Source organism: Pleurodeles waltl, chromosome 12 (genome assembly GCF_031143425.1).
Source record: "Pleurodeles waltl isolate 20211129_DDA chromosome 12, aPleWal1.hap1.20221129, whole genome shotgun sequence".
NCBI classification, from domain to species: Eukaryota; Metazoa; Chordata; class Amphibia; order Caudata; family Salamandridae; genus Pleurodeles; species Pleurodeles waltl.
In genome coordinates this window covers 502,515,289-502,538,114 of record NC_090451.1, presented here as the reverse complement: position 1 = coordinate 502,538,114, position 22,826 = coordinate 502,515,289, and the positions used below count along the sequence as shown (strand labels likewise).

General features: G+C 49.0%; 1 protein-coding gene across 4 annotated transcripts in view; it reads left to right on the top strand.

The window, feature by feature from the left end:
* PRMT7 (protein arginine methyltransferase 7) overlaps window positions 1–22,826 on the top strand; it is a 424,549-nt gene that overhangs the window by 371,409 nt on the left and 30,314 nt on the right. For all 4 annotated transcript variants that reach the window (XM_069217242.1, XM_069217243.1, XM_069217244.1 and 1 more), the window contains one exon: window positions 22,394–22,490. In XM_069217242.1, the coding sequence (XP_069073343.1) occupies window positions 22,394–22,490 (97 nt within the window). The remainder of the gene's footprint in view (window positions 1–22,393; window positions 22,491–22,826) is intronic.

The following is a 22,826-nucleotide window of genomic DNA, read 5'->3' as shown; positions in this document are numbered from 1 at the left end:
TGACACCAAGTGGAGCTGAATGGCGGTGCGCGCAGGGTATTGCTCAGCAAAAGATTCTGTATTCTAAGCTGACGCCAGGGAATTCAAAGGTAACTAATCTGCAGCTAGAGTCTCTACCAGATAATGCGTTACCGAAGGTAAGTAACTTGTTCTTTAAGATTAATTAGGAGTACGCTTTGACACCAACCAAGGGTTCAGGACTTTGAGGACAGCACCTGAGAGGTCAAGACTCACTCCACCACAGGCCAGCAGCAGATTCCAGATAAGATCCACTTGGCACTGGTCAGCTGGAAAGGCAGAAAAAAGGCCCCTTGTAGCTTGTTGTGTCCCTGTAGCCCAAGCAGGAGGTCACACTTAGCAGGTCCAGTTGTCTTCTGTTCTTCCACATGTCCAGAAGTGATATTCGGAGGGTACTGTGGGTTTCCACATTTATGCCAAGTGCCAATCTTTGAGTGGGGGGAAACTCCTGGTCACTCCCGAACCAATGGGAGAAGAATTCCCAGGCATGGCCATACCCACTTTTGCAGCACTTCCTGCGTGTTTACTGCAAACAATGTTACACTATCCCTCTGTGCCCAAAACACGAATGGCAGAACTTTACTTTCCCGGTGCAGAGCTGCTGTGCCCAACCTAAAGGTGTGGCCAGGGAAATGAGCACCCCCCTCCTCTGCGATCACTGTGTTCTCTGGGTAGCTCCTCACCCGCTGGACCTGGTGCCTGGATGGCTATGGGGACAAAGGAGCAGGCAGTCCTGAGTGTTAGCTACATGTTCCTGTGACCGGGAAGTTCTTTTAAAGTTAATTAAGTTCCTGGGCACAGCCAAACGGTCAGCTTTCCAGAGAAAGAGAACACCTCCCTATTAAGTGAGCTATTCAGCTCGTGTTTGACAGTTGGAAGCTCATGCAATTGGACTATTTCAGGTTAAAGACCGGTAATGGATTTTTTTTTTTTTTTAGAAGTAGCTGTTCTAAAATCTGTATTTCAAATCTGACTTTCTCAATGTATTCAGTTTGTAGTAAATATTTTTAAAAAGTCCAAGAATGAACTCTAAGGCCCTCATTACAACCCTGGCAGTTGGTGATGAAGTGGCGGTAATACTGCCAACAGGCTGGCGGAAAAAAAATTGGATCACGACCATGGTGGAAACCGCCAACGCAGCCAGTCACTTTAACAGTCCAACCACCACGGCAGCAGCAACAAACACTGCGATGGGAACCGCCAACAGACAGGCGGAAGTCAATGTACCGCCCACACTATTACAAGGAACCAATCCGCCAGCTTTTCCAGGGCGGTACCAACGCCATCAAAAGCATGGTTGAAACAGTCTTTGGAACGGAAACCACTCACCTCACGACACCCAACGAGGAACCAGGACGCCATGGAGCCTGACTTACAGGTCCTGCCCATGTTGGTTTACCTCCTCATCTACCAGGAACATCAAAGGCGCCGGCGACGACTACGGTGAGTACTGCACCTAGCACACAGGGGAGGGGGGGAGGAAAAAGAGAGTGACGCACACACGCAACACCCCCACCCCCCACCCACAACAACATACACACAAACACATCCAGTTACATAACAGATACACCCCATCACCCCCTGGAAGAACGCAAGGACCAAATAAAATGAGTTTAACGAGTGTAATAATCGAAAATTCAGATAGGTCAAGATATCTTTAAAACATAAGTATATACAAATATTCACAGCAAGTACTAAAGTCCGTATACAGTCCCATTTAATGTCCGTGGACCAGTGGTCCCAAAAAGCATGGGCGAAGCCCACACATGACACTGCCTCAAAACGGAGAGAACACTGCACGGGCATCAGATCGAAAAAAACACAGGCACCTCAGGGGGAAGGGGAGGGGGGGGGGGACACCTTAGCCGGATGATGGGATGATGCCACTACTGCTTGAGGGGGCTCCATGCCCACTGTTTGCTCCTGGGGAGTGCAAAGCCACATTCTCTCAAGTGGGTGGTTTGCCCACTGCCTGGTCCTGGAGAGTGCAAAGTCACAGTCTCTCAAGTGGGTGGTTTGCTCACTGCCTAGTCCTAGGGAGTACTAAGTCACAGTCTCTCAAGTGGGTGGTTTGCCCACTGCCTGGTCCTGGGGAATGCAAAGCCACAGTCTCTCAAGTGGGTGGTTTGCCCACTGCCTGGTCCTGTGGAGTACAAAGCCACAGTCTCTCAAGTGGGTGGTTTGCCCACTGCCTGGTCCTGGGGAGTACAAAGCGACAGTCTCTCAAGTCGGTGACATGTTCCACTGGTTCTTGAGGGGGCTTTGTGCCCAGAGTGCTTCATCCTGACAAGGATAGGGTGAGTAGATGCCTTCTTCCACTGGTTCTGGAGGGGGCATGGTGCCCAGAGTGCTTCATCCTGCCAAGCACTGGGGGAGTGGATGCTGTTCTCCACTGGTTCTGGAGGGGGAATGGTGCCCAGTGATGCTGCACCAGCAGTGTGGCAGTTCCCATTCCCTCACATAGGAGTCTGAGCCACGAGATTTACCAGTAACAGGTAGCATGATACTCCATGAAGGCAGAGCCACACTCCTCTTTGCGACGACTAAGGCTGCAAACTGCTGGTAGTGCCAGGGCTGGTGGAGATGCCTCATGTAGTGTGTGCAGGGTCCAGGACGTCTCCTGCAGCCTCAGAAGCCTGCACACTGGGGATGCTGCAGATGTCCTGTAGGAAGTTGGCTCTATATGTACTATTTCATAGTAAGAAATAGCATGGGACTTTTAAAAATTTAGAAAAATAGCTAAAATTGCAAAAATCCGTTTCTAATGACAATTTTGGGAATTTAGTTGTGTGATCAGGTATTGGCTGAGTAGTCCAGCAAATGCAAAGTCTTGTACCCCACCGCTGATCCACCAATGTAGGAAGTTGGCTCTATATGTACTATTTCAAAGTAAGAAATAGCATGCACAGAGTCCAAGGGTTCCCCTTAGAGGTAAGATAGTGGCAAAAAGAGAGAATTGTAATGCTCTATTTTGTGGTAGTGTGGTCGATCAGTAGGCTTATCAGAGGGTAGTGTTAAGCATTTTTGTACACACACAGGCAATAAATGAGGGACACACACTCAAAGACTTACTCCAGGCCAATAGGTTTTTATATAGAAAAATATATTTTCTTAGTTTATTTTAAGAACCACAGGTTCAAGATTTACACACAATACTTTAAATGAAAGGTATTTCACTCTGGTATCTTAGGAACTTCGAATCATCACAATAGCATGTACAGTTTTGGCAAATATGGCAATAAGCTATTTTAAAATAGGACACAGTGCAAAATTCAACAGTTCCTGGGGGAGGTAAGTATTTGTTAGTTTCACAGGTAAGTAAAACACTTACAGGGTTCAAAGTTGGGTCCAAGGTAGCCCACCGTTGGGGGTTCAGGGCAACCACAAAGTTACCACACCAGCAGCTCAGGGCCAGTCAGGTGCAGAGGTCAAAGTGGTGCCCAAAACGCATAGGCTTCAATGGAGAAGGGGGTACCCCGGTTCCAGTCTGCCAGCAGGTAAGTACCCACGACTTCGGAGGGCAGACCAGGGGGGTTTTGTAGGGCACCCGGGTGGGGGGGACACAAGTCAGCACAAAAAGTACACCCTCAGCGGCACAGGGGCGGCCGGGTGCAGAGTGCAAACAGGCGTCTCGCTTTCAATAGGTTTCAATGGGAGACCCAGGGGTCTCTTCAGCGATGTAGGCTGGCAAAGGGGGGGGGGGCTCCTCGGGGTAGCCACCACCTGGGCTAGGGAGAGGGCCACCTGGGGGTCGCTCCTGCACTGGAGGTCGGATCCTTCAGGTCCTGGGGGCTGCGGGTGCAGTGTGTTTCCCAGGCATCGGGTTCTTTGAAGCAGGCAGTCGAGGTCAGGGGGAGCCTCTGGATTCCCTCTGCAGGCGTCGCTGTGGGGGGGGGGGGGGGTGGCTCAGGGGGGTCAACTCTGGCTACTCACAGGGTCGCAGTCGCGGGGGAGTCCTCCCTGTAGTGTTGGTTCTCCGCAGGTCGAGCCGGGGGGTGTCGGGTGCAGAGTGGAAAGTCTCACGCTTCCGGCGGGAAATGTGTGGTCTTTAAAAGTTGCTTCTTTGTTGCAAAGTTGCAGTCTTTGTGGAACAGGGCCGCTGTCCTCGGGAGTTCTTGGTCCTTTTAGATGCAGGGTAGTCCTCTGAGGCTTCAGAGGTCGCTGGACCCTGGGGGATGCGTTGCTGTTGCAGTTTTTCTTGAAGTGGGGAGACAGGCCGGTAGGGCTGGGGCCAAAGCAGTTGGTGTCTCCGTCTTCTCTGCAGGGCTTCAGGTCAGCAGTCCTTCTTCATCTTCAGGTGGCAGGAATCTATCTTGCTTGGTTCTGGGGGGCCCTAAATACTCAATTTAGAGGTGTGTTTAGGTCTGGGAGGTTAGTAGCCAATGGCTACTAGCCCTGAGGGTGGCTAAACCCTCTTTGTGCCTCCTCCCTGAGGGGAGGGGGGCACATCCCTAATCCTATTGGGGGAATCCTCCATCTGCAAGATGGAGGATTTCTAAAAGTCAGTCACCTCAGCTCAGGACACCTTAGGGGTTGTCCTGACTGGCCAGTGACTCCTCCTTGTTTTTCTCATTATCTCCTCCGGCCTTGCCGCCAAAAGTGGGGCCGTGGCCGGAGGGGGCGGGCATCTCCACTAGCTGGGATGCCCAGTGGCGCTGTAACAAAGGGGGTGAGCCTTTGAGGCTCACCGCCAGGTGTTACAGTTCCTGCAGGGGGAGGTGAGAAGCACCTCCACCCAGTACAGGCTTTGTTACTAGCCACAGAGTGACAAAGACACTCTCCCCATGAGGCCAGCAACATGTCTGGTGTGTGGCAGGCTGGCAAAACTAGTCAGCCCACACTGGAAGTCGGGTATGTTTTCAGGGGGCATCTCTAAGATGCCCTCTGGGTGTATTTCACAATAAAATGTACACTGGCATCAGTGTGCATTTATTGTGCTGAGAAGTTTGATACCAAACTTCCCAGTTTTCAGTGTAGCCATTATGGTGCTGTGAAGTTCGTGTATGACAGACTCCCAAACCATATACTCTTATGGCTACCCTGCACTTACATTGTCTAAGATTTTGCTAAGACACTGTAGGGGCATAGGGCTCATGCACCTATGCCCTCACCTGTGGTATAGTGCACCCTGCTTTAGGGCTGTAAGGCCTTCTAGAGGGGTGACTTATCTATGCCATAGGCAGTGTGAGGTTGGAATGGCACCCTGAGGGGAGTGCCATGTTGACTTAGTCATTTTCTCCCCACCAGCACACACAAGCTGGCAAGCAGTGTGTCTGTGCTGAGTGAGGGGTCCCCAGGCTGGCATAAGACATGCTGCAGCCCTTAGAGACCTTCCCTGGCATCAGGGCCCTTGGTACCAGGTGTACCAGTTACAAGGGACTTACCTGGATGCCAGGGTGTGCCAATTGTGGAGACAAAGGTACAGTTTTAGGGAAAGAACACTGGTGCTGGGGCCTGGTTAGCAGGCCTCAGCACACTTTCAAATCATAACTTGGCATCAGTAAAGGCAAAAAGTTAGGGGGTAACCATGCCAAGGAGGCATTTCCTTACATGTCCGCTGTAGTGGCACTGGCTGGGCACGTCGCGGGGCATGGGGCGGTGTCTGTGGCAGAGATGCTGCCAGTGATGCAGGTGTCTGCACTTGTGGAGGGAGACACCAGGCCGTCTCCTGCAGCCTCGGAAGGGTGCCCACTGGGGATGATGCTGGTGACTGTAGTAGAGGCAGCAGACGTGCAGGTGGCAGTGCAGATGGCGGTGCAGGTTGCGGCCGTTGCGGCGGTGGCCACCGCCATACAGGTTGCTGGTCTGTCTTGCAAAAGGGGTGACACTAGTCCCTTACCCGGAGGCTCCGTGCCCTGAGCTGACTTCCCTTTGCCCTTGTGTCCCTTCCCCACCTTGGAAGTCACTGCTGGGACCTTGGCACTAACCTCTTTGGTCCTGGAAAAGGCCTTGCTGGGTGGTTGGTGCGGCTTTCCTCTTCAGCAAGCTGACCCCTTCTTTACCTTGGCAGGTGGCAGAATAGGGTGGTCCTTGGCTTCACTAGGTGGCACACTGGCAGCCCTGATGGGTGCCGCCTTTGATGTTCCTGGACTTGCAGGGACCACACTGGACGAGGATTTGCTGGCTGAGGTGCTTGGCTGGGATCTAGACATCCTGGCCCCTAGGGGAAGGACGGGAGGGGGAGGTGTAGGGAAGAGGTCAATGGCAGCTAGGAAACGTTTTTTAGACACACTGGGACGGGACGATGGAGGGGATTTGGGAGTGGAAGAAGAGGTAGTGGTTGTAGGAGGTGTACGTCTGCTGAGTGTGGGTGAGGGTGCATGGGCTGGAGGCTGTTGTGAGGTGGATGGCTGTTGAGTGGGTGTGTGCCGGCGTTTGTGTACTTTGGGAGGAGGGCTCACAGACACACTGGGAGAGGACACAGAGGACGTGTGCATGGTTGTGGGGGTGGTGATTGCATGTGAGCGGTGTGTGGTGATGGGTGTGCTGGTGATGGAGGTAGTGGCTGAGGATGTCGTGCATGCAGGTGTGAGTGGAGACGAGACGGGTGGAGGATGTGAAGGAGGGGGACACAGTGGAGGCAGTGGATGTTGGTGTGTCTGCATGGGGATGGTGCTTGTTTGTATGAGTGCCTGTGGGATGTGTGGTGCTTATGTTTGCCATGTCCACTCTTGTGTGTTGATGTGTGTGCATGCTGGTCTGATGGTGTGTTTGGGATAGGCTGAGGTAGAGGGGATTGGGTCGGGGTAGTGGAGGTTGGAGAGGGGAGGCTGGACACAGGGACAATGGCTGCCATCAGTGCTGAGGCTAGAGCCTGAAATGCTCTCTGTTGGGCCGCTACGCCAGAATGAATGCCCTCCAGGTATGCATTTGTTTGCTGCAAATGCCTCTCAACACCCTGGATGGCATTCAAAAAGATTGACTGCCCAACAGTGAGGGATCTCAGGAGGTCAATAGCCTCCTCACTGAGGGCAGCAGGGCTAACTCGGGCAGGGCCTGAGGTGCCTGGGGCGAAGGAGTTACCCACCCTCCTGGGTGAGCGGGCACGGGAAACACTCTGAGGGGCTGCTGGGAGGGTGGTGCTGGTAGGGGGGGATGGCGTTTGTACCTGTTGTTGCGGTGGGCACAGATGTGCCCGCCACCGCAAGGGAGCTCCCATCAGAGGAGGAGTCGCTGTTGCTGGTATCCCCTCCTGTCCCCGGCGTGGAGCTGCCTTCGCCCTCCGTCCCACTGGTGCCTTCAGACTCTGTACATTCACCCTTCTGGGCCATGTGGGTTGCAGCTCCCTCCTGCGCTGGTGCCACTGCTCCTCCGCCAGATGATGCTAATGCACACAAGGACAGGGTGACAAAACAAAAAGGGGGGAAGACAGAGGAGACACATGGTCAATGCCTGCAACACCACTACCGTTGGCGGACACAACACACAGGGAGCAGCCTTATGCACTAGCCTATACACTAGCAGTTAGTGGGAAAAACACCTGCCCATGGGGGACTATGCCTAAGCCCATTTGCTCCATCCGTGGAACCCACAGGAGCCTGACTAGTTGTAGATGGCCACTACCACTATTGGGGTTGGAGTGCCACAGAGCCTGCCTAACAAGGGATCTACCCTAGCAAGTTCGGCCTGGCCTAGGGGAGCCCACAGCCCACATCCCACACCCAGACACCTCGTAGAGGGCGCAGAGTCAGCTGAATGAGACTGTACACACCCCCTTGTGGCTGCTGTGATGCCCTCAGGCGCCCATCCAACTCCAGGATCCGGAACATCAGAGGGGTCATGGTGCGACGGGCACCCCTTCCACATTGGGAGGCCATCCCCAACTGGGGCTCCGCCGTATTCTTTCTCAAGCGGCGCAGGTCCTCCCATCTCTTGCGGCAGTGGGTGCTCCGTCTATGATAGACCCCCAGGGTCCGCACTTCCATGGCGATGGCACACCAAATAACCTTCTTCTGGTGGGCGCTGACCTACCGGAAAGGTAAAGTAAGAATGGATTTTACTCCCCTGTCCGGTTCTTCTTACTCATTGGCCACAACTTCCCAAACATGCCCTGAAACACATACACTGACCATCCTCACATGCAGGCCACAGCCCCCCCCATGTATCTTCCATCCAGCCCACTCCATACATTAGTGTCCCATCCACCATGTTCACAGTGTACTCACCTGTTTGTCTGGAGGACCGTAGAGGAGAGTGTACTGGTGGAGGACCCCATCCACCAGGTTGTCCAACTCCTCTGCGGTGAAGGCAGGGGCCGTTTCCCCAGACACTGTAGCCATTGTCGCTTCCAGACTCAGGTCACAGCAGCACTTGCAGTGTAGGTCCCATCCTGTTGAAGGTCAGGTATCAAGTGATTGCACAGATAGAAAATGGTGGTCACGTATGCGGCGGTGCATACCGTCACCGCCGGCGTACATCGTCATTGACTCCTGGAACCCATAAGGCCCAATGATAAGCAATGATGAATTGTGCAGCGGTCTTTGTCCGCCTACCGCGACGCTGCACAACGCCAGCGCAGCTACCTCATTTCCCCTTGTCCCTCCTTACAGGTCAGGCAGCCGCCATTTCAGGGGGACACATGGCAGGGCACCTAACTGCGTCACAACACTTTTGGGCAGGAATACAGATAGCGCAACACACCGATGAAATCACAATAGTGCAAAATACCCTTCGCAACCTATGTGGTAAATGACCCTCTGCTCACCATTCTCCTCCATAGGGCACATCCGCTGGGGCAGATGATGAGATGGCGTCATCCTCCGGTGTACAGACCCCTGGTGGACCTGTCGACAATGGAAGACAGGCACATCATTATCACCTACAGACTTGATCGTGCCACAATCCATGAACTGTGTGCCCAGTTGGAGCCTGACCCCTTCATATTTGCAGGTGACTCTGGTTACCCCAACCTGTCATGGCAACTGACCCCAGTGAGGAATCCCAGGGCAAGGGCAGAGGAACGCTACAATGAGGCACATGGGCGAACTAGGAGGATTATAGAGCGGACTTTCGGCCTCCTGAAGGCCAGGTTCCTGTGCCTCCATCTGACAGGTGGCTCCCTATACTACTCACCGAAGAAGGTGTGCCAGATAATCGTGGCATGCTACATGTTGCACAACCTGGCTTTGCGACGCCATATACCTTTTCTGCAGGAGGATGGGCCTGATGTTGGTCTTGTGGCAGCTGTAGAGCCTGTGGACAGTGAAGAAGAGGAGGCAGAAGAAGAAGATATTGACAACCGAAACAACATCATCATGCAATACTTCCAGTGAGACGCAGGTAAGAGACTGGCACTGCTCCTCTCATATCAGACTACTGTAGGACATTACATGAGTCTGCCTTGTTACCTCTGTGTACGGACCTGACAGTTCACTTTGGCTTTCCTTTTCATAGATCTGGGTACCACATTCTGCCTTCTGCTATGTTCACTGCTGCCCAAAAACTGTCATACTTTGGTATGTGCAAATGAACATTGCCATTGATATTTGTAAGAGAGGTTGTAATAACACATTTGTGAAAGTAGAGACTGACTCCACATTGTTTTGTGATTCAAGGGTGTTTATATAAGTGCTAATCAGTGGGGAGGGTTGTGCAATGGGCTGGGGTGATGGTGGAGGAATATCCATGGTAGAGTCCAGTCTCTTTGTATCACAGGTGCATTGTCCAAGGGGGCATAGGAAGTGGAGCAATGGCAGTTCAAGGTGGTCAGGGTGTCCTAGTGGGACAGAAGCGTGACAATCAGGAGAGTCTTATATCTTGGTGGGGGTCTTGGCAATGTTCTCTGTCTTGTGCCTGGATCGCAGGGACTGTTTGCGGGGTGGTTCTCCTTATGCAGGGGCTGGGGTGCTGGTGGCCTGTTGGTCCTGTGGCGGGACCTCCTGTTCACTAGCGCCAGCAGACATGGAGGGCTGTTCATCGTTCGGGCTAGTGTCAGGGGCCCTTTGGTGTGCCACTGTCTCCCTCATGGTGTTGGCCATGTCTGCCAGCACCCCTGCAATGGTGACCAGGGTGGTGTTAATGGACTTCAAGTCCTCCCTGATCCCCAAGTACTGTTCCTCCTGCAGCCGCTGGGTCTCCTGAAACTTTGCCAGTACCGTGCCCATGGTCTCCTGGGAATGGTGGTATGCTCCCATAATGCTGGAGAGTGCCTCGTGGAGAGTGGGTTCCCTGGGCCTGCCCTCCACCTGTCGCACAGTAGTCCTCCCAGCTTCCCTGTTGTCCTGTGCCTCTGTCCCCTGAACCGTGTGCCCACTACCACTGACCCCAGGTCCCTGATCGTCCTGGGTTAGTGGGTTTGCCTGGGGTCCCTGTAGTGGTGGACACACTGCTGATTGACGTGTCCTGAGGACATTGGCATGGGCCCGCTGGGTGGGTTCTGTGGTGGTGATTCCTGAGGGGGGAGGTTCAGTGGTGGTTTGGGACTGTGGCAGGGGAACCGACTGTCCAGAGGTCCCTTATGGGCTGGGCTGGTCATCTTGATCCAGACGTGCAGAGCTGCTGTCATCACTGTGGCCTCTTCTGTGGGGGAACTGGATATGGCTGGCACCTCCTGTCCGGTGACGTTGGGTAGGGGTCCTGTTGAGGTGTAAATGCATAGTTATTGTATCTGTGTGTCCCATCTTGTGCATTGGGTGAGTTTCCCTCTACTCCAGTGCTTGCATTATTGCCTTGGCCCTTGTGTGAGTGGTGATTTTGTGGCCTGGGTGAGTCTCTGTACTGGACATGCTTTGGTGATGGGTGTCCATGCAGGTCTGTAATGGATGTCCATGCATTGGTGTTACATGCAGGGCTTGGTATTGGGATGTTTGGGTTGTGATAGTGGGGAGTAAGGGTAAGGGTGGGGTATGTGATGGCATTCAGGTAGGGAGGGGGATATAGTAGTAAAGATTTGACTTACCAGAGTCCAGTCCTCCTGCTACTCCTGCGAGGCCCTCAGGATGCATGATCACCAAGACTCGCTCCTCCCATATTGTTAGTTGTGGGGGAGGAGGTGGGGGTCCACCGCCAGTCCTCTGTACGGCTACCTGGTGTCTGGATACCACGGAACGCACCTTCCCCCTTAGGTCATTCCACCTCTGATGTCATCCCGTGTTCTTGGATGCTGTCCCACTGAGTTGACCCTGTCGACAATTCTCGGCCATAGCTCTATCTTCCTTGCAATGGATGTCTGCTGCACCTGTGATCCGAATAGCTGTGGCTCTACCCGGATGATTTCCTCCACCATGACCCTGAGCAGCTCCTCAGAAAACCTGGGGTGCCTTTGAGGTGCCATAATGTGGTGTGGGTGATGTGTGAGGTGATGTTTGTTGCGATGTGTGATGTGATGTGTTTGGGTGTGTTCTTTGAGGTGCGTGGATGTTGTATGAGTGATGGTGTTGTGTGCCTCCGGATGCTGGTGTTGTCTTTGCTATTCTCTCTCTCTCTGCTTCTTCCAAAACTGTCGTCGTAAGGGGTTGTGGGTAGTGTGCGTGTGTGTTTTCTAATGGTGTGAGTGTGTGGGTGTGGTGTGTGTATGTGCATCAGGTGTGTGTATTTTGAATTGCCCAATGTGGTTGTGTTTTGTAAATGTGTGTGTATTTTGAGCGAGGCGGTGTGTACCGCCAATGGATTACCGCAGTTGAATGACCGCCGCGTTGATTCGTGGGTCGTGATAGTGTGGGCGTATTTCTGTTGGCGTGACGGTGTAGGTTTTGCTATTGCCAGTTTATCACTGACCTTTGGTGTGGCGGACTTGTGTGGGTGTCTGTATTGTGGTGGATTACGAGATGTGGGTCATAATACCTGTAGCGGATTTCCGCCGCGGCAACAGTATGTTGGCGCCCGTCAGCACGGCGGTAAGCGGGATTTACCGCCAGGGTTGTAATGATGGCCTAAGTGTTTTATAAGTAGAGATTACAGTATTAAATTCAATATTGTATCCCAGTGCTTCCTTTTGGCACAGCCAACCCGGCTCCAGTGAAAAAGGGTTTTTGGCCTTTTCACTACGGAGGACATGTTTAACATGAAACTTTTACATGTTCTTAAATACGTAAGGCTTAATCGGGGGTGACTTATTAATAGTTAAAAGGAGGGTTTAGGGATTTCAAAAAGGGATTAGTTTGACTGGTCGAATTTCCATTTAAAACCTGCACAGCTGTGTTACACCTTGTAGGCCTGCAGTCATGTTTGGCCATTACTGCAGTTGATAGCACAAAGTGTGCTGTACCCTTTATGTACCATATGATAGAAACTTATAGGTGAGTTAAATATGCCAGTTTGGGGACACAAATTAATCATCAGGTTGAAAGGTGGAGCACAGTTGCTTTACCTCTGGTTAGTGGGGTAAAGTGCTCAGACGTCTACAGCCAGCAAAAAAAGTCAAGGCAAAAATCTAGGAGTACGCCACGCAAGAGATGATCATTTCCAACAGAGAAAATTTTACCTGAATACAGGTTTATTCCCACCTAAAAAGAATTATACTTCAGTGCCAAGTCTGGTGGGCCATGACTTTACTGTGCCAAGATTTTTTGTAATCCTTTTTAAGTCTCTGATATGGACAGTTGTGGCTGTCCATGGGTAGACCTATTATTTCCAATACATAACATAAACTTAGAGTGGGCTTTGAGTCACTCCCTTCCTCATGATTGGTGGCTTTGTTGTCTACCTCAGTTGTATGGTTAGGATTCAGTGACTCTCCTCCCTAATCTTGTTTTTAGCCTATGCAGGTGCATTTTGTTCTCACAATGTTTGATTGGATGAGATGTATCATCCTCTGCATACCTAAGGGACTTTTTGGAGGGAATACGTTTTATTTCTCTCCACTCTTTTCCGTCTTTAACCCTGCCATCTGCGTCATCTCTTTTCACTACTTCACACCCCCTGATGCTTCCTACCCCTTTTCCAATCCCACTCTTCTTATCTCTGGCCCTATTATTTTTTGTTTATTTATTTTTTGTTTATTTCTGTGTCTACTTATCTTTTTTTTTTTTTACAAGAGCCCCACAGTTGCAAAGTGCAGTTAGGCAGTTTGATTCCCTTCGGCGCATAGCGTGCACTTCTTTTTGATTTTCTCTCACCTTTTAATTAAGCGTTCTAACTTGGGCATCCGCCATGTTAGAAAGGTAAATTAGACATTGCCTTCATGATTCCTGCTGCCTGTGCACGTCATGTCATAGCACCTACATGGGTTGCCATCTTGAAATGGGTCTACTTAAAAAAAAAAAAGCATGATTACAGGCCATGCATGTGCATGCACGTAACTGGGAAAAAAAGCATTGATAAAGCCAATAGCTCTACCATTTACACCCAAGACCTATTGGCTTTGCAAATGCTTGTTTTATTTTGTTTGTCTTTCTTGCATTTTTAAACTGTCTTCAGGTTACAGTAATGTAAAGCAAAGAGTACCATTTCTTTGTATCAATAAAGTCATATTTTCCAGTGATTTATATTAGAACTGAAAAGGGTTCTGTACCTGTTTATCTTCCTGCCAGGAAGTACCCACATTGTTCTGTTAAAACTCCATGTGATGGTTATATATTTTGTTTTTAAGTGACGCTTTATATTGCAAACAATTAGCTGTCATCTTTAGGCAGCAGCATATTCTCTTATTGTTTTTCTATTTGTAGGATATACATGCTATAAAAAATAAAAGTAATGTGGCAACTGTCCCAGCCTGCTAAAACTGGATCTATTGACTTTACCAGAGCCTTTTTGTATATTATAAATACATTTTGTGGCAGGGGCGTGGGGCCAAGGGCCAAAAGCCTATACTGTCCACTCTCGTCACTGCCCCGGTTCCAAAACTGTTGTCCTGTTGAGCTCTATTTGTAGGAAAACTTCTGTGTCTGTACTTTGTGTTTAATGATGAGCTTTATTGAATTTAGAGTTGGCACCTGTGCTGTTCCTTTTATACCTGAGATGGTGAAGCAGCTCTTTTATTGAGGGAAAAAGATATGGAGTCTAGAATATCTGGAAGGACTCAGTGTCCCACTTCACATGTTTTGAGGTTGATAGAAAACAGTAATTTGAGAACATATATGCTTCATGTTTCTATACTCATTGGGTTCATATATGTTACTAAATAGCAATTATTAACAGCCTGTTCAATGACGTCTCTCTACATTGGCGACAAGGACAAAAGAAAGGCAAATCTAAAGGAGAACATGGCAAGATGCTACAGTTTATTATGCAACTTGTCTAACAGCAACCAGTCTCCACCTGAGTGGTAGTGTGGCATGGAATGGTGCTTTCTAACCTGGTCATCGCGTATTATGAGCAATGGCATAACAAAGGTCCCTGCAGGGCGGAGGGGGAGGCCAAGCCTCAGGAACCCCTTTAGCACCAGTCACGGCTCGCTTCGCTCACAAGGGGTGGGGTGAATGTGGTGCGCGGGTGGTGGTGGTGGGAGGGGATAACATTTAATAGAAGAAATGTAAAAAAAAAAAAACGTACTTCTTCCGTTGCCGCCACGCAGCTCCTTTTTCCTAGTCGTTGCTGCAGGCACAGGCTCTCAGCCTGCCCTGCAGCCAATCCTGACACTGCTCTGAGCAGCGTTAGGATTGCCGTCTGGGAGCGCCAGACATACGACCAAACATACATGCGCACTGAGGGGAGTGCACAGCAATAATAAACATGGTTTGTTATCATTTTGTTAAAGGTTTTGCAGCTTCTGCTGCTGGCGGGGGGTGATGCTCCTTAGCCCTAAGGAGGAGCCTCCACTGCTCAGCACACTACACTATGCATGTGCGGCAGCCCCTGACTGGGTCCAGGGGGCCACTTCCAGGGACTTAAGAGGTGGGCCTTAAGTTTCGTTACTTCACTGATTATGAGTTGCAAGTGTTACAAATCAACTCTCAGCAGCAGGAGTGCATGTATTCTAGCGCATTGAAAGAAAACAGTTATCACGCAGCAAAGTAAATACAATGCACAAGCAACCAGTTAATAATCAAATTAGTGCCCAAATGCACGCACATGAGTGGGCTTCTAATACATGAGGAGATGGCAGTAGGAAACCCAACCATACAGTAAGTAAACAAATACCAAAAGTACCCCTTCTTTGTATTTTAAACGGCTTTTTTATAGTGTTTTCCAACACTTAAAACATTAATACAGCACGGCTTGTCTACTTATATGCTATCAGTTTTTCATACCCTTCTTTTGAATAATTTTGATGCTCATTAACTGGAACTTGTACCCATCAAGATGTTTGGGCAGATTAGGAAGGAGGTTGTACTGAGGTCGCCTTTTATGACTCACAAGGAAGTGGCTATGGATTTCAAACTGTCTATTTTCAATCAAGTATCGGAAAGCCATGATTTATATCTGTCAGAAACTCCTCTTCCCTCTTTTGTTACAGACAAAGTGATATGTCGGGGATCATTTCCTATTAAAGTCACACTTACTTTAGAGGAATACACAAGACAACAAGCGAAGATGCTATGTGATGTTCTCAATCCTATATTAGTTTCAGTTACGTTATTTGAGGGCCAAAATTATTCTCCTAAAATATTCATAGGAAAGAAAGCAAATAATACTCTTAAATTTCAGGTATCCTTTTAATGTTGAAACATTGACCGATTAAACCTAAATAATTTCCAGATAAAGAGTTGTGCAGCCATACCTAGGGATAATCATATTTCTCATCTCTGCTCCAAGTTTGCATTCATATGGTGGTGTAATGTCACTACAGTTGTTTCAGCTTGAGCTCTCTCTGCTGATGCTAATGAAACATATGTTGCACTTGGTACATATACCTTTTAGCAAGACCCTAGCTCCTTCCAATCTGCCCAGGAACTCAAGTTTTAGAAATCAATTTAAACTTTCAGGTCAAAAGCCTTTTTTCTATTGAAATCATCTTGTTTGTTGCTGTCCATCAAACAGGTGTGAAACTGTGAAGGATGGGAGTGACCAAAATCCATTTGAGTAGGAGCGTGACACATTTGATTCCTCATAGATAAGTTAGTATTTGAGGCTTTCTTCAGGCTCACACATTAGCCTTGTTGTTGCAGTGATATACAAGTGCCAGTGGTTTGTCCTCTGAAACGGGAAGGGTCGTGGCCCCTATGGGATGTCTTTCTGATCAGCAATTCAGGATTATGCTATATTATTTTGCCTTTCATCCATTAATATCCACAGTTCAACGTCCAGAGTGTTTTTGGTATAGCCTATCACTAGTTTATCGATGAAAAAATGTTATTTCCTGTCTACATGTTTGTGAGGCAATATGTTCTCCAGACTTTGATGTGACTTTAAATAATTCATTTGAGTGAATAAATATGCAACCTATGAACTAAGAACTTGCTTTTGCTCAAAATTCGTTTATTGATTGTCAAAGTGCCAAAACACATACACAATAAAGTCGGCATGGATCGTTTTTGTTACCAAATAGTGCTGCCAAAGAACAAAGAGCAATGCAGTGATCAGTAGCATATCATATAGTAATATGAAAAGCACTATAATGTCTAGCATATGCAACATTTAGAGCTGAGTAATGCATTGTACCACAATGCGAAGAGAAAAGGGGAAAGAAACAAAAAACAAGCTACAAAGACTTAAATAAAAAAACTACAGGTCATAGAGTCTGGCGATTGATTAATAGGCAGGGTCAGCATTGCATCAGTGTGTAAGCGGTATTGCTCAACATTTGAGCAGTGGCAGGTGCCATGTGTGAGGGTAAGGTGCATAGGATAGAATCAGTCAAATAGCTGGAATGTCGCAGTTTAGGTGGGTTAAGGCATGTGAACTCAATGTGCTTAAGATAATGTATCAGTGGGTGCCAAACACATTGGAAGGTGGCATCACTCCCAGTTAAATTGTGGGAGAGGCGTTTCATTGCTTAACCATTCCATTGCGCATTGAGGGAGGGGCATCTTTTTCCATGTTAATGCTACAAAATGCCGTGCCGCATGAAGTAAGTAGCTAATAATCTTCCATTTAGCGCGGGCCATAGCTTCTAGTGCCAGGGGTTGAATTCCTAGTATGACCATTAGATATGAGAAGGGAAGCGAGTAACCTATAATGGCCTTCATGTGGCCCAGGATCTCCTTCCAGTAAGTGGTAATAAGGACCTCCAGATATAACAAAAATCCCTGCATCGCTAGCAGAGAGGGAAGGTAGCAAGGTAAACGATGGAGAGGTGAGTCAGTGTGTAGTACCATTGAAGCATCAATTTATAATCCTTCTCCCTGGGTGAGATACTACAATAGGTTTTGAGTATGTCCTGCTACACTGTCTCCCATTGTTTAGGTGTAATGTTTTCCTGAGCGTGCCATGCAGATCGATAGGTGTGGTTGCGAATAGGTGTGGAATGTTGAAGCGTAGATGCTAAGTGCGAGATCTGAGACCCCATGTGCCATCGAATTCACGGACTAGCTTCTCAAAAGGAGTGTAGGCACAAGTAGTGCTACGGTTTACTGAGTGATATTGGACCAGGGATATAGGACCCTGTGCCATAATTGGCAATATTAGAGGCAGGCTGTCTCTGGGAACTGGTATTCTGACTTGCATTGGTCGAAGTACTTCATGGCACCCCCTACAAATAGGTCACAAATTTTTCTGCAATTGCCAGAACTGCAAATGCAGAAAGAGTGGGGGGTTTAATACGGGTATAAAGTCCAGGTTCTGAGCGATAGGCATATTCAGGGAGGGAAAGGTGGTAAGACATTTCTTTACCACCACTTTGCCCCAAATGTCCAGAACCATCGTGGTGGGAGTCACAATGTACCCGCTGCGTGGCCGGGCATGTTTGGGGAGCCAGGCCAGGTCCCACAGGGGCCGACAAGCCACTGCTTGATCCATGTGAAACCAGTGCCTCTCACTCTCCTGGACCACCCACTCAGAGATTTAGCGCAGGTGGGCCACCCAGTAATATCCAAGGAGATTGGGGCAGGCTAGACTGCCCCTATCTCGCAGTTGCATTAGCAAGGTGTTGGATATCTGTGGTTGCCTTCCATTCCAGATAAAGGCACAAATGTCCCTTTTTTGCAGGCGCAGTATGCCATCTTGTGGGTTTTAAAGTGGCCATGTTTGAAACAGATAGAGAACCCATTGGAGTACATTCATTTTTATAATGTTCGCGCACACCAGCCAAGACATATGAAGATGTTTCGCTCCTTGGATGGAGCGGTGAAGGTTCGGGCAGTTTGCCCAGGTCCATTATGTGAGCAGAGGGATAATATGAAGGTCCAGATACCCGATAGTGTCTTGTGACCATTGGAAAGGCGCTAAGTGTTGCGGTGCCGGTAGATCCTGTGTGGGAATGGTCAATTTGAGTGCAGATGATTTGGACATATTGATTTTAAAACCGGATACCAACTCATAAGCATGTAGGCAGGCTACCACCTCCAGGAGAGAGATCTTCAGCTGAGTGAGCGTGAGCAGAAGGTCATCAGCAAACATGCAGATTTTGTTAGTTAGCCCCCCAAAGGGTATACCCGTCACCACTTCTCTGCAGAGGATAGTAATAGAAAGGGGTCTGACTACTAGGGCAAATAATAGAGGTGAGAGTTGACATCCCTGTTTAAGTGTGCCATTAAGATGGTGACAGGGTCTGTAGTTTGTCTGTTCACCCGAACAGTGGCAGTGGGCACTACATATGAAGAATACAGTAGAGGGACTGGGAGATTTTAGATTGGTCCAGGGCACGTCTTCCTGAAAGTCAGATACAAAATAATTAGGTACACTGTTCCAAGAGGATCACCACAGGTCGAATAGGCACTTCTTTAAATAGAAGCAAAAACCCTCACACTCCCAATGGGTGTCATGCTTCATCATAGGGTCTGCTCCTCGTCGGGCTGGTGCTAAAATGCCCAACGGGCCCCTCTAGGGGGCTCTTTGCTGGAGGACTTTTAATAAGTGCCGTAGTCAACAGTAGGAGTAGACTCAAACCTATAAGGAGAAGTGAAGGGCTGGAAATGGTGTGTTGAAATTGACTCTAGGCCCTGCCGTTAAACAGTTTATCATCACTAAGGGGTCTGGGTTAAGATTAAAAACAAATGGGGAGATCAAGGAAATAATGTTCTTCCACTCAACCTAGAGAAAAAGAAGTAGGGAAAGGAAATGTATTCCTTTAACCCTCATTAGCGGCACTACATATGAAGCCATGATCTTGGAAATTATACCTCGGCCTAATCCTACTTTATGTAATACCACCATGAGGAAAGGCCAGTTGACTCTGTCATAGGCCTTTTCTGCGCCAAGCGAGAGAAGGCATGCTGTGATCTCATATCGGTTCGCTTTTTCAACCAGATGCACTGTGCTGCGAACATTGTCCATTCCCTGATTATGCTGGATAAAGTCCACCTGGTCTGGGTCTATGAGACCCAGGAGGTAGCATTCCAATCTTGTAGCTAATTTTTTGGTGAAAAGCTTAGCATCTGTATTAAGAAGCGCTATGGGGCCATAAGATGGGCAACAGGTCGGCTCCTTGTGCCATCGCATGTAAGCAATCATTACAGAGTGGGGTGCAACTCTGGCGTTTTAAACGGAGCCCTTGGTGAAAGGTGTTGGGGAAGTGTCTTTACCCAGATTGCGGAGATTATGGATAGTGTCAAATTTAGTGTCCTATACGGATGCTCCCGTTTGGTGTCTATCGGGACAGCACAATTTCACCTTGGTCCAGATGGGGCGTATGCCTGGTCTATGGGATCCTCTGGAGGGAGAGGTTTCTTGTTCTTCAGAGTCGTCTGCAAGGCCCAGTAGAATTGTCGCTTCAGTGAATGAGCGGATGCAGGTGAACAGACGAGCAAAGGAGTGACCCCATTGGTAACGTATTTCCAGCTCTCGCATCCTGTCGGTGATGGGCTTGAAGTCTTGTCACTTTCGCAGAGTGATGGATGAGAGGTCCTGGTAGAGTTGGATGGCATTCCCCTGGTATGTCAAATCAGCTTTGCCCCGGGTGACCTTAAGTATGGCTTCCTATTCCGTGAAAAAGTGTACTCTTGTCAGTATGTTCAGCACTGTGTCTGGGCAGCCTGGGGCAGAGGCCACCCTAGGGGCCCTATCAAGTGCCAGGGAGGAGGCTTTGTCATCTCCTCGGAGGGCTTGAAGAAGTTCTGCTGTAAAGGTCATGATATTGCTGCCCTCTGCACCGTGAGGCACCCCTCTGATATGGGTGTTGTTGCTGCGGTTTCCGTTTTCAAAGTCCTCCTGTTTCCTTTGTGGCTCGGTTTGATGTTCTTCAAGGATTTTCAACCGTTTCCACAACATCTCTTGATCCTTTGACCGGGCGAACACTGTACATTTAATGTCATTCACTCACTCCACCATCTCTGAGACATCTTGCCTTATGTCGCGGATACAGGCTTTAAATTCTGCTTTGAGTGAACCAGTGTCATCACGAATTTCTTGTAGAAAGTGATCCATGTATTCCCGTGTGATGACCATCTGCAGGGGAGTATTTGATTTTGGTGCCTGGGAGGGAGGCTGCATTTCAGAGTCTGTAGCAGAGACCTTGCTCCAGGGAAATGTCACTGGTTTGTCTTTTGCTGATTTAGAACAGAGCATAATGGTTGTGCAAGGTCGATCCACCCTGGGGGTGAGGTTTCTATGCTTCTGCTCTCTCCTATCAAGTGGGCCATTGCAGTCCAGAGGTACAATTGCTAGCGCAGTCTTAGAGGGGTGAAATGTCAGGTGAAAGCGCTGTGAGTGAGAGGAGTTGGCAATCAGTATTGGTGGGGGGACAGTCGAGGAGTGCATGAATCCAGTCTGACAGATTTTTGAACCATACAAAATCACACTATTGAAGCAAGCATGAGAAGTCCAACTGTTCTTGTAGCTAGGGCTGCAGCAAAAGCCATGAGAGGCTATGCCGCTTAGGGGCACTCTCACCCAACAGGTGTAGGATCGTTGCCACCAGTTACCCCTTATTGTATCAGAGAAATGGCCATACAAGGTCTTTAAGAGAGTGGAGCTGAAGTACTTTGCTTGTCACTCCCAGACACAGGGTAGCCAGATGAGCAAGGGACAACTTGTAGTGAGTGCAGAGAGGGACACAGGCAAGTCCCAGCACAGCTGTGGGCTGCTTATTATATCCCAGAAGTGTTGAAGTCAGGAGGGTGATGCCACAGAGTGTGCCCAGTAGGTCGGTTGTGAGGATTATTCTGGGAACAGATGTGCAAGAGTTGGCCTCAAGGATCTAGGCCTCGTGGGAGTTCTATAGTGTTGAGTGCTACGGCCGCCCTCTGTGGGAGTTAGGATCAGGGTTTTGACAGTGTAGTCTCTCAGGGAATTAAAACCCCTGAGGGCGCCCTGTTTATCCCCGATACATCTGAAGGAGTGCTGGTAAGGCAGATTGCCTGCGGAACAAAGTCAGGATGCCAGCACACTAAAACTAATTGATGCATGGGGAGCTGCTGGGCCTGCTCACCTTGTTATCTGTGCCGCTGCTGGTGAAATCTTTTTGAGTGAGTTGAAGGTGCCACTATTGAAGGCTGCTCGCCCAAAAGTAGATCGGATAACAGTCAGCAGTTCTTCAGCCCGCGTCAGTCTTCATGCAGTGAGCGGGCCGCTCAGTTTCTGCAGCGCGTCTCTCACCCCCAAGGCCTGCAGTCCACAGTGGAAAGAAGCTTGGGAGGCGCTAGGAGAGGCCACTTATCCAGGGATACTGAGCAGAGGCCGCCCGGGAACCTCCAAACACACAAAACGGGAGGGCCACCCCTGCATGAAGAGTCCAGCACACAGTCGCTGCACACATGCAGCTCTGCTCTTGGGTTCACGACCGGGCCCTCAAAAGCGCTGTCGGCACTGATCATCTCCTCTGGCACATCCCCCAGCACCCACACAAGACAGCAGAAGAGTGAGGGAAGCTGTCTCAGGTCGACTTGCAGGAGGGTCCTCCCTAGGTACCGAGGGCGGAAGGGGAGGTGAGATCTTGCTCCACTACTGTTGCTTTGGTGGCCCCCTGGGGCAAACACAAATGCACCGTCACAATAGGCAGGGCTGGATATTAGGCGATGTTGCAGTGTGCCTCCCAGGCTGGGCAAGATGGCAGTAGGTGTCTCTTTTGGCCGCGTCTGACCTCCACAGAATTATTGCTGGAGTTGCAGGAAGGGGAGCAACAAGTCACTTCCCCAGTCTCCAATAAAGTTCAGTAACACCTTGCTGTTTATTAACAGCCTCCTTCGCAACTCTGGAGCTCTCAATGGCACTGGAAGGCCTACGGGGAGCCTGAGAGCAGGCACTGCATGTCCTACTCCAATCCCGGCTAGGTCATTCCCTCAACTATGAACTTTTAATGAGAATTTAAGCTTATGGGTTTTCATGCTATCTTCTACAGTAATTTCGTCAGATACAACATGAGTAGTACAATTTGTACAATATTTGTAATAAAAAAATTAAAGAGCAAGATTAAAGCTGTAGTTGAGTAGATAAATAACTCAAAGTATGTGTGTCTTTACAGGAATGGAAAATGTCATGGAGCTGTTCTTTGGATGGAGTACCATCTGACAGAGGATATCACTGTCAGCACAGGGCTTCTGCAGACATCTGATGAACAGGTATTTCAAAATTACACAGACAAGGTCTAGGAGAATCTTATGTTGCTACATAATTCTGTAATATCAGCTAAGGGACTTGTTTTGATTGCCATAAAACTGCACATCTACGATCATGGAGTGGAAAAGGGGTTAGATACAATGGCTAGAGAAAGAGTCTAGTTAATTTCTGATGGAACAGAGAATGTATGAGTCTAGATACTGTTAAATTTATGTACTTTCCTTCAATTTTCTGCTCTTCAGGTTATCTAAGTTGAATAAGAATATCTGTACATTCATTGCGAGGACACGTTTTGAATTTATATTCAAATTGATTATGACAGAAATGACAAAATACTT